The 16,054-nt window shown below is 30.4% G+C and overlaps 2 protein-coding genes across 3 annotated transcripts in view; one reads left to right on the forward strand and one right to left on the reverse strand.

The window, feature by feature from the left end:
* Positions 1 to 16,054, forward strand: part of LOC145249651 (nucleolar protein 8-like) — a 150,507-nt gene that overhangs the window by 73,295 nt on the left and 61,158 nt on the right. The window lies entirely within an intron of this gene.
* The window catches only part of LOC145249648 (nucleolar protein 8-like), a 52,555-nt gene that overhangs the window by 26,981 nt on the left and 9,520 nt on the right, over positions 1 to 16,054 (reverse strand). For both annotated transcript variants that reach the window (XM_080111414.1, XM_080111415.1), the window contains 4 exons: positions 12,524 to 12,610; positions 12,160 to 12,360; positions 11,612 to 11,683; positions 10,289 to 10,408 (listed from right to left, as the gene is read on the reverse strand). In XM_080111414.1, coding sequence (XP_079967540.1) covers positions 10,289 to 10,408; positions 11,612 to 11,683; positions 12,160 to 12,360; positions 12,524 to 12,598 — 468 coding nt within the window. In that variant the 5' untranslated portion in view covers positions 12,599 to 12,610. The remainder of the gene's footprint in view (positions 1 to 10,288; positions 10,409 to 11,611; positions 11,684 to 12,159; positions 12,361 to 12,523; positions 12,611 to 16,054) is intronic.

The following is a 16,054-nucleotide window of genomic DNA, read 5'->3' on the forward strand; positions in this document are numbered from 1 at the left end:
CAAGGTATCGCACACCGTCTTGGCTCTTCCCGACGTCATTAGGGCCACTTCAACCCATCCCGTATACCTGTCTGCGTATACCATAAAGTGTCTACCCTGCATCTGGACGAAGTCAACCACCACTTGTTGGAATAGAAATTCCGGGTCTGCTGGGGACATCAAGGGTTCCCTGGGCTGAGATGGTGCGATTTCATTGCACGTGCGGCACTGGGCTCTTGTTGGGGTGCCCGCTGGGTACCGAGATGCACAGTCAGTGGCCAAGTTGAGTTTTCCCGGTCGATGTTTTATCTGGAATTTATACATGAGTGACTTTTCCTTGATGTTTAACAGGCGTGGGTTTTTTATATTCTCCAGGGCTCGGTCTGAAAATATCTTTATGAGCGGTAAGTGATCCACTGTAATCACCAAGTCTGGGCATCCGAGTATGAATATGCGGCATGATTCCAACCCATAGATCAGAGCCAAGGCTTCACCTTCCACTGGTGCATATCGTGATTCCGCGTCGTTGGTAAAACGGGATCCCGCCAGGATGAGTTTCCAATGGCCATCCCCACAACTCATGTTTAATTCCCCCTCACATCTACAGTGCGTTTGAAACAGAAAATACGATATCCCTGTTTTGCTGTAGTCTGTCGCGAGTCCTGTTGCTCTGTTCATTTCGAACGTTTGGATGCCTTTTTCAATTCTTTTCACTATTATTTTTTTCGATTCTTGGAATATCTGTTCCAATGTCTCATCCCAATAAAATTTCCTGTCCTTTGTTTTCAGCAACTCTCGGAATGGGGCCATAACTTCCGCTTGTGAGAATGCATAGGAGACTTGGTTTACGAGTCCGAACCAGGACCTAACCCCAGTAATATTTGTCGGGGTGGGGAAGCTCAGGATGGCTTCAGTCATTCTTCTTGTGGGTTTGACCCCGTTCACTGTTACTTGAAACCCTGCGAACTCCACTTCCATGTCAGCAAAGTGAAACTTGTCTGGGTTAAACACAATCCCTCTATTTATATATTCAATTGTGTGCCAGAATGAGGATTCCATTGAGTTGTCCCACAGGAGACTGTCATCCATACACCGAGTTTTTTGAGCCATGTCCATGGTGATATCATCAAATCAACGGGTGTAGCCATCTCCTGATCCATGGAATCCTTGAGGGGCTCGACAGTACCTGTATCGACCCCATTCAGTGATGAACGTGGTGGCGTTTCGTGCAGCTGGAGACAGCGGTAAACTGTGGTAACCGTTCCACGCATCGAGTACAGTCTTCCCGGTATGTGCAGGTATTACCGAGACCTGATTGAATGGGGACGAAGTGTGGTGCGTCTCCCTCATGGTCGCCTCGTTCAACTTTTGTAGGTCCACCATCCGCCTTGGGGACCCATCCTTTTTTGGTGTGACCACCATTCTCAAGCACCAAGTAGTTGGTGTGCCTACCGGTACGGGTTCGATTATCCCCAGTGCCACGTCACGGTCTATATCTTGTTTCACCTTTTCCTTCCAATGATGGGGGACAGGTATTGGTGTGTGGATTGCCGTCGGTGTCGCATCTGGGAGGAATTTTATTTCTAAGGGTTTACCCTTTATTACTTGGAGTGGTTGGTGTGGACAGGTATTGAATGTGCTGGCCTTGAAATGTTCCTTTAGCCATTGCTCCAATTTTTCTCTGTTAATGTCGGTTGGCTCCAATGGGATTGCTGCTGGTTTCTTCGGAGCCGGTGCTCTGCGCGGGCACCCGCAAGGGGCCGTCTCTTCTGTTTCCGCTGAGCTGCTTTGCGATAATGATGTAGGAAAATTGGATGGCAATAATTTCAGCTCCTTAAGTGCTGTTTGTGATAAGTAGAGCCCAGATGTTGTTGTCAGACACATACACTGCCTGTTGTGTTTCTCTTGATCCCAACTTAATATGTAAAAACAGGACCCCCTTGATGTGTAACTGGCTATTTGTTATACCCCTTATCCGATGGGTAGTTGGAACCAAGTACCCATTTGGGTACCCGAGGAGTCCTTGAATCTCGGGGCCAACAGAGCAAGTTTGGGCTCCTGTGTCCGCGAAGGCTTGGATGGCGTGGGTGCTCACTTTCATACCTCTGCTGTAACTGAGGGGGGGGCGGTTCTGGGGCGCCCACCTGGAACTGTTTCCCATTCCATTCAAGGTGAGGAATGTTTGCCGGTTGTCTCTCATTGTGTCTGTGAGTAGGGGCTTTATCCGTGGTGCAAAACATGAACGACTCCCCGCTTTTTATAGCCTCCGTTTTGGATCTATTAATTTTCCGGCACACCTTTTTAATGTGCCCTACTATTCCACAAAAGTGGCACTTGAGTCCCACTGCTGGGCAATCTTTCCGGTTCATCGATCCACCTCGGTGTGATGTTTTTCCGCAACCGTTGCAAGGTTTGGTGTCCCGTGGGGTCGACAGGGCCTTTGCCTCATGCATTTGTTGTACTTGATTCGACCTTTGTACCCCAGACATCACGAGAGGTTGTGTGGTATCGGAAAAGTGTGGAGTTGCCTCGTCTGTTGCCTCCAGGCAAACCAACCGTGAAAACTTTATATCCAAGGTAGGAAGTGTAGCTGCCTCTGCCAGTACCCTTCTCTGGTGTTCGATATTTCTTAACCCTGCCATCATTTGCCCGGCAACCATATCGTCTGAGTAATTAACCTGCTGCCGGCAAGTGGGTTTGTTCGGACAGTGAATACGAAATTCACAAAATTTCGCCTGGCCACGTAACCTTGATAAAAAATGGGTCACTGACTCACCCTCATTTTGCTTCATGGAGTGAAACGTTTGTCGGTGGACTTCCTTGTGTAAGCCTCGAACGGCCACCAGTCGTATTTGATGAAGAAGGTACTCCTCTGCCGCATTGTTGAGTCGTTCTGGTCCAATGAGCTCAAACAGTAACCTGTCGTTTCCGGTGTGCATGCTTCTCGCAGTTCGTTTCGAATTGCAGCTGGATTTTCGAGTCTGCACATCTCCTTGTACCGTGACCAGGTGTCTAAAAAGAGTGCCCATTCGCTATCTGTTGAGTCCAGACCTATAGAAGGTCGCTGCATTCTTTTCGTTTGCGACGTGTTCGCTCGTCCGTGTAAGATTTGCATTTTAAGCAAGCTGGTTTTCCAATCCGACAGCGTGTCGCCGTGAACGAGTGTAAACAAATAATGGCGATTCGCCTGTCCTTTTATAAGGGGGATAACTCCACTTATGCAAAGTCTGAACGAAAGGGAGATAACTCCTTTCTGGCCTCTACAGTATATAAATTTTGTCAAAGGCTTTCCACCATATCCATATGAAACTAAATTATATATAGCAATATTACTATCCCTTATGACTAACGACTAAGTTCCAAAATTCATAATGATCTGTTAATTAGTTAAAGAGTAAATCCTGTACATACAAATATATAAACATATAAAAATATATAAACATGCACATCGAACGTTGAATACAAATATGCACGTATACAAATATATAAACATATGCACGTATACAAATATATAAACATATGCACGTATACAAATATATAAACATATGCATGTATACAAATATGCACGCATACAAATATATAAACATATAAAAATATATAAACATGCACATCGAACGTTGAATACAAATATGCACGTATACAAATATATAAACATATGCACGTATACAAATATATAAACATATGCACGTATACAAATATATAAACATATGCATGTATACAAATATGCACGCATACAAATATATAAACATATAAAAATATATAAACATGCACATCGAACGTTGAATACAAATATGCACGTATACAAATATATAAACATATGCACGTATACAAATATGCACGTATACAAATATATAAACATATGCATGTATACAAATATGCACGTATACAAATATACAAACATATAAAAATATATAAACATGCACATCGAACGTTGAATAAATGAACCAATTTTATCTATTTTATTGATATGAATATTTAAGTAATCAACACAATAGTTTTTCAAAGGCAAATTTTTAATGGAAAGAATAAAAGATAGCAAGTTGATTTCTGTAGAAAGTGCTCAGAGAAAAGTAAATTTATTAAAAAACAATTTTTATTCTTAACTAGTAGGAGGTGCCCGACCTTGCTAGTGTATAAATATATTTTAATTCATGCAGATTCTGTATTTATTATTACAGAACTAATTCTCTATTATACCTAATATATAATTTATGCAGATTCTGTATTTATTATCACAGAACTAATTCTCTATTATACCTAATATATAATTCATGCAGATTTTGTATTTATTATCACAGAACTAATTCTCTATTGTACCTAATATATAATTTATGCAGATTTTGTATTTATTATTACAGAACTAACTCTCTATTGTACCTAATATATAATTTATGCAGATTTTGTATTTATTATTACAGAACTAACTCTCTATTGTACCTAATATATAATTCATGCAGATTTTGTATTTATTATTACAGTACTAATTCTCTATTGTACCTAATATATAATTTATGCAGATTTTGTATTTATTATTACAGAACTAACTCTCTATTGTACCTAATACATAATTCATGCAGATTTTGTATTTATTATTACAGAACTAATTCTCTATTGTACCTAATATATAATTCATGCAGATTTTGTATTTATTATCACAGAACTAGTTCTCTATTATGCCTAATATATAATTCATGCAGATTTTGTATTTATTATTACAGAAGTAATTCTCTATTGTACCTAATATATAATTTATGCAGATTTTGTATTTATTATTACAGTACTAATTCTCTATTATGCCTAATATATAATTCATGCAGATTTTGTATTTATTATCACAGAACTAATTCTCTATTATACCTAATAAATAATGCATGCAGATTTTGTATTTATTATTACAGAACTAATTCTCTATTGTACCTAATATATAATTCATGCAGATTTTGTATTTATTATTACAGTACTAATTCTCTATTATACCTAATATATAATTTATGCAGATTTTGTATTTATTATTACAGAACTAATTCTCTATTGTACCTAATATATAATTTATGCAGATTTTGTATTTATTATTACAGAACTAATTCTCTATTGTACCTAATATATAATTTATGCAGATTTTGTATTTATTATTACAGAACTAATTCTCTATTGTACCTAATATATAATTTATGCAGATTTTGTATTTATTATTACAGAACTAATTCTCTATTGTACCTAATATATAATTTATGCAGATCTTGTATTTATTATTACAGAACTAATTCTCTATTGTACCTAATATATAATTTATGCAGATTTTGTATTTATTATCACAGAACTAATTCTCTATTATACCTAATAAATAATGCATGCAGATTTTGTATTTATTATTACAGAAGTAATTCTCTATTGTACCTAATATATAATTCATGCAGATTTTGTATTTATTATTACAGTACTAATTCTCTATTGTACCTAATATATAATTTATGCAGATTTTGTATTTATTATTACAGAACTAATTCTCTATTGTACCTAATATATAATTTATGCAGATTTTGTATTTATTATTACAGAACTAATTCTCTATTGTACCTAATATATAATTTATGCAGATTTTGTATTTATTATTACAGAACTAATTCTCTATTGTACCTAATATATAATTTATGCAGATCTTGTATTTATTATTACAGAACTAATTCTCTATTGTACCTAATATATAATTTATGCAGATTTTGTATTTATTATTACAGAACTAATTCTCTATTGTACCTAATATATAATTTATGCAGATTTTGTATTTATTATTACAGAACTAATTCTCTATTGTACCTAATATATAATTTATGCAGATTTTGTATTTATTATTACAGAACTAATTCTCTATTGTACCTAATATATAATTTATGCAGATTTTGTATTTATTATTACAGAACTAATTCTCTATTGTACCTAATATATAATTCATGCAGATTTTGTATTTATTATTACAGAACTAATTCTCTATTGTACCTAATATATAATTTATGCAGATTTTGTATTTATTATTACAGAACTAATTCTCTATTGTACCTAATATATAATTTATGCAGATTTTGTATTTATTATTACAGAACTAATTCTCTATTGTACCTAATATATAATTTATGCAGATCTTGTATTTATTATTACAGAACTAATTCTCTATTGTACCTAATATATAATTTATGCAGATTTTGTATTTATTATCACAGAACTAATTCTCTATTATACCTAATAAATAATGCATGCAGATTTTGTATTTATTATTACAGAAGTAATTCTCTATTGTACCTAATATATAATTCATGCAGATTTTGTATTTATTATTACAGTACTAATTCTCTATTGTACCTAATATATAATTTATGCAGATTTTGTATTTATTATTACAGAACTAATTCTCTATTGTACCTAATATATAATTTATGCAGATTTTGTATTTATTATTACAGAACTAATTCTCTATTGTACCTAATATATAATTTATGCAGATTTTGTATTTATTATTACAGAACTAATTCTCTATTGTACCTAATATATAATTTATGCAGATCTTGTATTTATTATTACAGAACTAATTCTCTATTGTACCTAATATATAATTTATGCAGATTTTGTATTTATTATTACAGAACTAATTCTCTATTGTACCTAATATATAATTTATGCAGATTTTGTATTTATTATTACAGAACTAATTCTCTATTATGCCTAATATATAATTCATGCAGATTTTGTATTTATTATTACAGAACTAATTCTCTATTGTACCTAATATATAATTCATGCAGATTTTGTATTTATTATTACAGAAGTAATTCTCTATTATGCCTAATATATAATTCATGCAGATTTTGTATTTATTATTACAGAGCTAGTTCTCTATTATACCTAATATATAATTCATGCAGATTATGTATTTATTATCACAGAACTAATTCTCTATTGTACCTAATATATAATTCATGCAGATTTTGTATTTATTATTACAGTACTAATTCTCTATTATACCTAATATATAATTCATGCAGATTTTGTATTTATTATCACAGAACTAATTCTCTATTATACCTAATATATAATTTATGCAGATTTTGTATTTATTATCACAGAACTAATTCTCTATTGTACCTAATATATAATTTATGCAGATTTTGTATTTATTATTACAGAACTAATTCTCTATTATACCTAATATATAATTTATGCAGATTTTGTATTTATTATCACAGAACTAATTCTCTATTGTACCTAATATATAATTTATGAAGATTTTGTATTTATTATTACAGAACTAATTCTTTATTTTACCTAATATATAATTCATGCAGATTTTGTATTTATTATCACAGAACTAATTCTCTATTATACCTAATATATAATTTATGCAGATTTTGTATTTATTATTACAGAACTAATTCTCTATTATACCTAATATATAATTTATGAAGATTTTGTATTTATTATCACAGAACTAATTCTCTATTATACCTAATATATAATTTATGCAGATTTTGTATTTATTATTACAGAACTAATTCTCTATTATACCTAATATATAATTTATGAAGATTTTGTATTTATTATCACAGAACTAATTCTTTATTGTACCTTATATATAATTCATGCAGATTTTGTATTTATTATCACAGAACTAATTCTCTATTGTACCTAATATATAATTCATGCAGATTTTGTATTTATTATTACAGAACTAATTCTCTATTGTACCTAATATATAATTCATGCAGATTTTGTATTTATTATCACAGAACTAATTCTCTATTATGCCTAATATATAATTCATGCAGATTTTGTATTTATTATTACAGAGCTAGTTCTCTATTATACCTAATATATAATTCATGCAGATTATGTATTTATTATCACAGAACTAATTCTCTATTGTACCTAATATATAATTCATGCAGATTTTGTATTTATTATTACAGTACTAATTCTCTATTATACCTAATATATAATTCATGCAGATTTTGTATTTATTATCACAGAACTAATTCTCTATTATACCTAATATATAATTTATGCAGATTTTGTATTTATTATCACAGAACTAATTCTCTATTGTACCTAATATATAATTTATGCAGATTTTGTATTTATTATCACAGAACTAATTCTTTATTTTACCTAATATATAATTCATGCAGATTTTGTATTTATTATCATAGAACTAATTCTCTATTATACCTAATATATAATTTATGAAGATTTTGTATTTATTATCACAGAACTAATTCTTTATTTTACCTAATATATAATTCATGCAGATTTTGTATTTATTATCACAGAACTAATTCTCTATTGTACCTAATATATAATTCATGCAGATTTTGTATTTATTATTACAGAGCTAGTTCTCTATTATACCTAATATATAATTCATGCAGATTTTGTATTTATTATTACAGAACTAATTCTCTATTGTACCTAATATATAATTCATGCAGATTTTGTATTTATTATCACAGAACTAATTCTTTATTGTACCTAATATATAATTCATGCAGATTTTGTATTTATTATCACAGAACTAATTCTCTATTGTACCTAATATATAATTTATGAAGATTTGGTATTTATTATCACAGCACTAATGCTCTATTGTACCTAATATATAATTTATGCAGATTTTGTATTTATTATTACAGAACTAATTCTCTATTGTACCTAATATATAATTTATGCAGATTTTGTATTTATTATTACAGAACTAATTCTCTATTGTACCTAATATATAATTCATGCAGATTTTGTATTTATTATTACAGAACTAATTCTCTATTGTACCTAATATATAATACAGATTTTAAAAGTTAAACAAAAATGACTTAATGCTATCTGGTCGAATCCAAACTATTAAAAAACAAAAATAAAGAAAAATCTGTATGATATATGTCCAGTTTGAATGATGGTCACTTAATGATTCAAACTGGATTTTTTCTGTTCATCACAGGTACATATGTCATACAGATTTTTCTTTATTTTTTAATATAGAGGGTATTCTGAACAAGAACCAAACTTTTAACTTTGACCATGGTGTCTGGTGTATTACCCTTGTATTAACAAACTCATCATTGAGAGTAAGGGAAATAATCATGCAATTTCTTTATTTACATATCTTTTCTGTGCTACTTGTAAGCTAAGAAAACTATCTCTTCTATTATATAAAAGTCACTTTGTTTGTGTGTCACTTTGTTTGTGTGTGTGTGTTGTGTGTGTGTGTGTGTGTGTGTGAGAGAGAGTTTCCTCCTCATAGGTTCTGAAAAGACTGAGCCTATCTTTTCAAATTTCATACAAAGATTATTTATATGGCTGGCAGTGTTCTTAGATATGTTTTTTACAGAAATTCATCTGATAAGTATCGAAAATCAAAAAAATCCAATCCTAAAAATAGTTTTTCTTTTTTATAAAAAAGAATTTTTACATGGTAATATTTTTATAAAAAAGAATTTTTACATGGTAATATTTTTATAAAAAAGAATTTTTACATGGTAATATTTTTATAAAAAAGAATTTTTACATGGTAATATTTTATGTTACACTGGTAACATGTTACATTGATAATTCTCAGCAAATCAACAGAAATTCCATTCTAAGAAAATCATTTTTTCTTAAAATGATTTCAATTTACTATAAAAGAAGAGATACCATTTAAAATCGGCGCAAATCATTTCTTCATTTGCATATTTTAAAACTAAAGTTTAATCAAAAGTGACTTTTCTTAAGGCATTCATCGTCAAGCCGAAATATCACTTGACACAGAGGGAATTTGATGAATGACATTAAAAAAAATTTTTTTTTTGCGGCAAATTATCCCTCGTAATCAAGAGGATTGATTTTATAATAATACAAATGCAATCTGCATAAATTTAAATATCATGTTTAAGTGTATTGTATGACCGGGCAATGTTGGGCACCCAGTTAATTTTTTATAGAGTATTGCTTTTACATTAAGTAGCAGCCTAAAAAGACTTCCAACGTAATAAGCTAAGATTATTTTTTTTTTAAAGATTTTTCTTCATATATATATATATATATATATATGAAGAGAAATCTTTAAAAATTAAATTTAAAAAGTACTTTTGTTCACCCATTTCTATGAAAGTCTTTAATAATAAAAACAACATCTCATTGTATAATCTGATTGTATTCTTTTGGAATATGTACCTTTTTCTTTTAGAAAAAACCCCCATTAAATTTAATGGTTTTATAGAAAAATAAGTTATCTCTTATAGTTAATTTTAACTGACTAACTCCCACACACAAATGTTTTTGTTACCTTTCTACCAGATTTTCCTTCAAATTCTTTCTTGTAACGAAATGCTTCAGCAAGTTTCTCTTCAGTGTCAGATTCTTCAAGAGAAGATTCATCAAACAAAGGTTTCGGCTTTTGAATTTCCTGAAAAAAACAAAACAAAAAAAAAAACAAATGCATATACAAAAAGCTAAAAATTAACTTCTAAAACAGAATAGTTTTTTTTTCTATTGTTCATAATAAATATATTGTTTGTATATATGTAATTCGATCCTATGTTGTCTCATTTGAATGTTGGAGTTGAGGACACACATATTTATCCTCTACAAGAATAATTGACATGGATACTTGTATTACTAATAAACTGTTCCAGGATGGGAATTCTGCTACTAAATAAGGAAATTAATAAAATTAACCAAACAGAACAGTTTTGCACTACTTTATGTTCATATACAAAGATTAAAATCTGAATATATATGCTTCTAAACCTTATGTTAAATGATTTTTATTTTAGAAAAATGTCCAAAGTTTGAGTTTATGTGTAAGAGGGTCTTAAGAAATTGAAATTCAGAATTTAGAATTGTTGACTAATAACTATAGATCAAATTTCATGCAAATCTGAAATATTTGAATTTTCAAATGAGATTGTTCCTATATTATACTCCTAAATAATCCTTTGAAATAATACTCCAAAAAAATTAAAATTTTGTGAATATTTATTAATTGATGTCTAAAATTTCACAAAAAACCCAGGCATCTGCATTTTTACAAAAGGGTTCCACTTCTCCTTTATAGGAAATTAAATCAAACTGTACATAGCCCACATTACCCACCCTTTTACTGAGTAGCTGTTACAAAATCTATAATTCCTTCAGACTTAACCCCGCCAGGGATAAAAGTGTCCAATAGTAAGATTAATTGGAAATTGAGATGCGTGAAATTTAATGTAAAATGAGTCTTAATTTTCAAGCCAATCTAACTATTTAGTTAAGCAAAAAGTGTTTTTGATATAAGAAATAAATTCTGTACATTTTTTCTTTTGAGGAGGGGGGGGGCATCATATTGGAAAGTTAATAAAAACAATTACTTACCCTACTATTAACCTTAGGTCCGACTGGTATGCCCTATATATGACCCCTCTCCTTAAAAAAGTCATCATTAATTGTTTGAAGTATATACAAAGATTAGGAAGGGATATGTTTTTTCTGACAAATTTGTAATGGTTTATTAGATAATAGTTAAGATTATACTTTGCACCAAATATTTCCTATTATATTATTAAACAAGTTTCAATTAATTTCTGTTATTTACTTTTCCATTTATAAGTATAATAAAAAAAATACTTACACAAGTATTTGCTTCAGATTCCTCATCATTGTCGTCAAAAATAACTTTTTTGTTTAAACCATCTTCAGAATTCTAATATGAATAAAAACGAAATGAAACAAAAATGAATTTTTTATGTCAAAAATAAAAATCTTGCAATGTTTTTTGTAAACAAAATAAATTTTTATAATTTAGATAGTTATAAGAAAATAAATTGTCAATGGTAGAGCAAGGTTGTAATTACAAAAAGCACTCAAAAATTAACAATTGTTTTCATGTTTCTAAGGATAATAATTTGATAGGAAATGTAAGGAAGATTTTAACAAAATGAGAACTTTATGAACAAAAGATTTGGTTATTTTGCTAGAAGTAACATTATCTTGAAAAAAAAAAAAAAAAGGTTCTTTTTAAAATTAAAAAAAAAAATCAAAACCCTAAAAATAATTATGATCAAAGATATTTTAAGCAATTTTTATTTAAAAATAAGGTTTTATTTTAAAATAAAACCTTAATTGTGGTTTGCTTTGATATTAATAAAATATTTGTATAGAAAGGTTTAAAATATGTACATTTATAGATAATGCATTTTTCAAAGTAGATTTTTGTTGATGTAGTTGTTTTTGCCATTTTTTTAATGATTCCAAACGTTTTTGATCAGAAGAAAGACTTTTCAAAGTTTTTGTTGGATTTTCAATTGTAGCATTTTGTGAATCTTTGCGCTTTCGGTTTTTCTCATCACTTTTCTTTTTCTTTGATAAATTTTCTACAGCCTAAAAAGAAAAACAAAAAATGGTAAAGAATGGTAAAAGCAAATTCCAGGGTTGAATATATGTGTTAAATTCATAAAAATCTGAAAAATCTGACAAATTTTCATTTATAAAAATCAAAATAATTTAAAAGTGATTCAATATATAAAAAATGGCCGCTACTCACAATTACATCCAAAGATTTCTTCATTTCTTTATTTTGAGAAAATATTCTTTTTGCAGGTTTTTCTATATTCTTCATGGTTGCAATCTTCTACAAAATAAAACAATAACTGAGAGGGGGGAAGGTTTTTGGTAAAAAAATATGGTGCTTCTATAAACTGGTAATTTTTAAGCCAAAGCATGTGTCATGTCAAAATTAGAATGAATTCCAAAATTACGAAAAATGATCCAGTAGAAAAATAATCACAAGTAAAATTAAAATTTATGAAATTATCGAGTTTTATTATATGTAGAACAGTTGTGTGACCAATTCAGTATGACAAGCTTATCTCCCTTGACTTAAATTAAGGATCAGCCATTTTTAAACAGAATGTAATTGTAGATGAATTTTTGTTAAAAATACATCTAGCATATCTACTAGATCATTTTTCGTAATTTTATGGAACTTATAATTTCAACATGACATGTAATAATGTTTCCACATGAAATTCATTAGTTTTAAAGATCACCAAAAATATTTTGATCGCATCTGGGATTGGATTAAAACAAAAAAATCCATTTCAGAGAGAGAGAGAGAGAGAGAGAGAGAGAGAGAGAACTTAAACTTCTGTCAGTTTTTTCCTCATTGCGTCCACCTATTTGTAGGACATTATTATTAGTGTATTTAGAGTTATTTCTCTTGAATCATATTAAAGTGATCTTCACTGAATTGATTTCTCACTATAATGAGAATCACTTGCACATAGTGTAAAATTCAAAACAGTCTTGATCTCTTTCCGGCGTGGATTTAAAGCTGGGTGGATGCGTTTCATGTTTTGACATGGTTTTTGCAACTGATGTGTTTATGGGCAGATGTCTTATTTATGGGTCACAAATAAATATTCAACCATAGTCTTTTTTGCCATCTCAGCATAACCTACTGATTGAAGCATTTGTATTGAAAATAGTTCCCAACCAATATAAAAGAAGTTGTATTTACTTTATATAAGCCATACATCATCTATAAGGTTTACCCTGGTAATTAATTTTTATTGTATAGAAACTTTTCAGGTGAACTCTTATGTTAGTAATTACATGTGTAATTTTTGTAATAATATTTTATCATGTCTTTCTTAAATTTGTTTTTGATAAACTTTCTCTGTGAGAAATAAATATATGTATATATACAAATGCAACAGTTACATTATTAGTACCGTTTCTTCAGAATTATTATTTTTCTGTTTACTTCAAACTTTTCTATGTTCTCAAGATGGTACACCACATATAAATTGGAATATTAGATATTCTTATTTTTTATTCATCTATGTCTCTGGCTTCATTTTATTAACCATCTCTGTGAAAATTAAGCCTTGATATAAAAGATATGAATCAAAGTATATTTTAATCTGTAAAATTACCCACATATCCCATGATTGGCCACAGTGATCATCATTAAGTCTGACACAAGACCCATCTGCAATGTAACATTATGTTCTAAACTTGTTTGCTGCACTTTGCACATTATTTTTAAACAATAAAATAAAAAAGATGAGCCACCATTTTTTATAACAATGTTTTAATTGTATTTCTTCTTCTGAAATATTCTATTTTACTTTGTAAACTGTTTAATTAATCAAACTTAATATTTTAATTGTAGGCAATTATATTTTTTTTAGCAAAAGTCTATTCTTGTGAACCAAATATAACTTGATTCAGTAAGGCATGCACACATGTGCAGTGTTTAATTTAATATCTAAAATTTTAAATATTACTTTTCTAAAACGAAGAATGAGGAGTTAAAAGAATATTTTATTTCCAGAATTTTTAGTATATTTCAATTTAAGATTAGTGCTGGGGGTTAATGAAGGGAATGTTTCTGTTTTTTGTTTTCTTTTTTTTTTCAGCAATAAATAAATAAATAAACAAACAAACATGTCCTTCATAAATCCAAATACTACTAATGCTGAATTGGCACAATGGAAAAGACAAAAAATTTTTTTTAAAATCTAATGGACAATAAAGCGGTCTTCCTTAATTTAAAGAGTAACAAATACAATGCACAGAAACAACAATCACAGAATAACAATATGTAACCCGATGGGGACCAGGCGATGCCGAGTGACCTTGCTAGTCAACACGAATTCAGAGGAATTCGCACGGCTGAATTCTAATGATGATGATGGTTTGATGTTGTTTAAACAGAAATGTCTATGGGATTTTGTCAGAAAGAGAAAAACAAATGATAATTGTTCTTATCTTATTGCTGTTATATATCTGTTAACAACGAAAAGGTTGTTTTTAAACCCTCTGTTGAGGGGTATGAAGAATGGGGGTCAAGGGTAGAGGTCGCCGCCAAGCATTGTTTGACTTGGGGTGACTAATCACACCTAATTGGTAATAAGTAAAAACCTCAGTGCAGGTGGGGGTTGAGGTTTGGTAGAGATAAGTTCTAAGAGAAAGAAAGAAAAGTGTTTGGAGAGGTGAGGAAAAAGGGGTTGGATTTAGAAAAAGGAATTCTAAACAGAGAAGAGTTGTAGCCAGCAAACCGAACGGCTGGGCTAGTCAAGCGCTCCCAATTTGGGAGCCCTTCAGGGCCTGATGTTATGATGGGAACTAGCCTGTGTTAATGGGAACTCTGTGACTTTACTGGTCTGGTCTTACATCGTTCACTGCTATAGTCAGTCACCTCAGATTAGACAGTAGTTGCTATGAAGTAATGGAAACAATAAATAGTTTGTTACTGTTATAAACCAGAGTTCTGTTTGTTTGTGGTGAGGACTTTTGATTTTGCAGCAAGCCGCAAGGACCAGCGGAGTGATTGATGTACCCGGAGACTACCTACACATGGAAAGAAAGATGATTCGATCGAGAGGAAAAGCGCCCCTCCATGAAAACACAGTGGGTAAGGACGATCAACAGGCCAACTTATAAGGTACGATCGAAGAACACCTGCCACATTGATAACGTTATAAATGGTGCCAGATCGGATCATCATTATAAATATCTAAATCATTTGTGTGTAAAAAAGAGACATTTAGTTAAAAAGTAAAGTAAATGACATCCTTTCTAACATAATTTATCCAATTTATTTCACATCTTTGTTTAACAAACAAATGGTTCTGAAGAAAGAAGTTTTGACAAAGGAAGCATTGTCAAAAGCGTCAAGATGAGAAAAAAATCCATAAGTCTTACCATATTATTTGGATCGTTTCAAACCAGTTTGAGTGTGAATTTTTAATAGAATTCTTTATTTTAATCCACAAGGGTAGGATTCTCTCAGTTCATCAGCCATGACCAGATAGAAGTCTTCAATAATTTGAAATTATAATCCAAGTGTCGCCTTCACTGACGATTGAACCTTCAACCTCCAGAAGAGTATCACTTACAAGTACTTGGTAAAATTCAGTTGTAAAGTGATACTCAACAACACTCAAAATGAGAACATTAATCTAAATGATCCAAATGATATGAACTAGCTAGCAGCCCGGCGTTGCCCAGTCGTACAATACGCTTAAACACAATATTTTAATTTATGCAGATTGCATATGTATTATTA

Source organism: Euprymna scolopes, chromosome 28 (genome assembly GCF_053919585.1).
Source record: "Euprymna scolopes isolate OS-2025 chromosome 28, ASM5391958v1, whole genome shotgun sequence".
Classification (NCBI taxonomy): Eukaryota; Metazoa; Mollusca; class Cephalopoda; order Sepiida; family Sepiolidae; genus Euprymna; species Euprymna scolopes.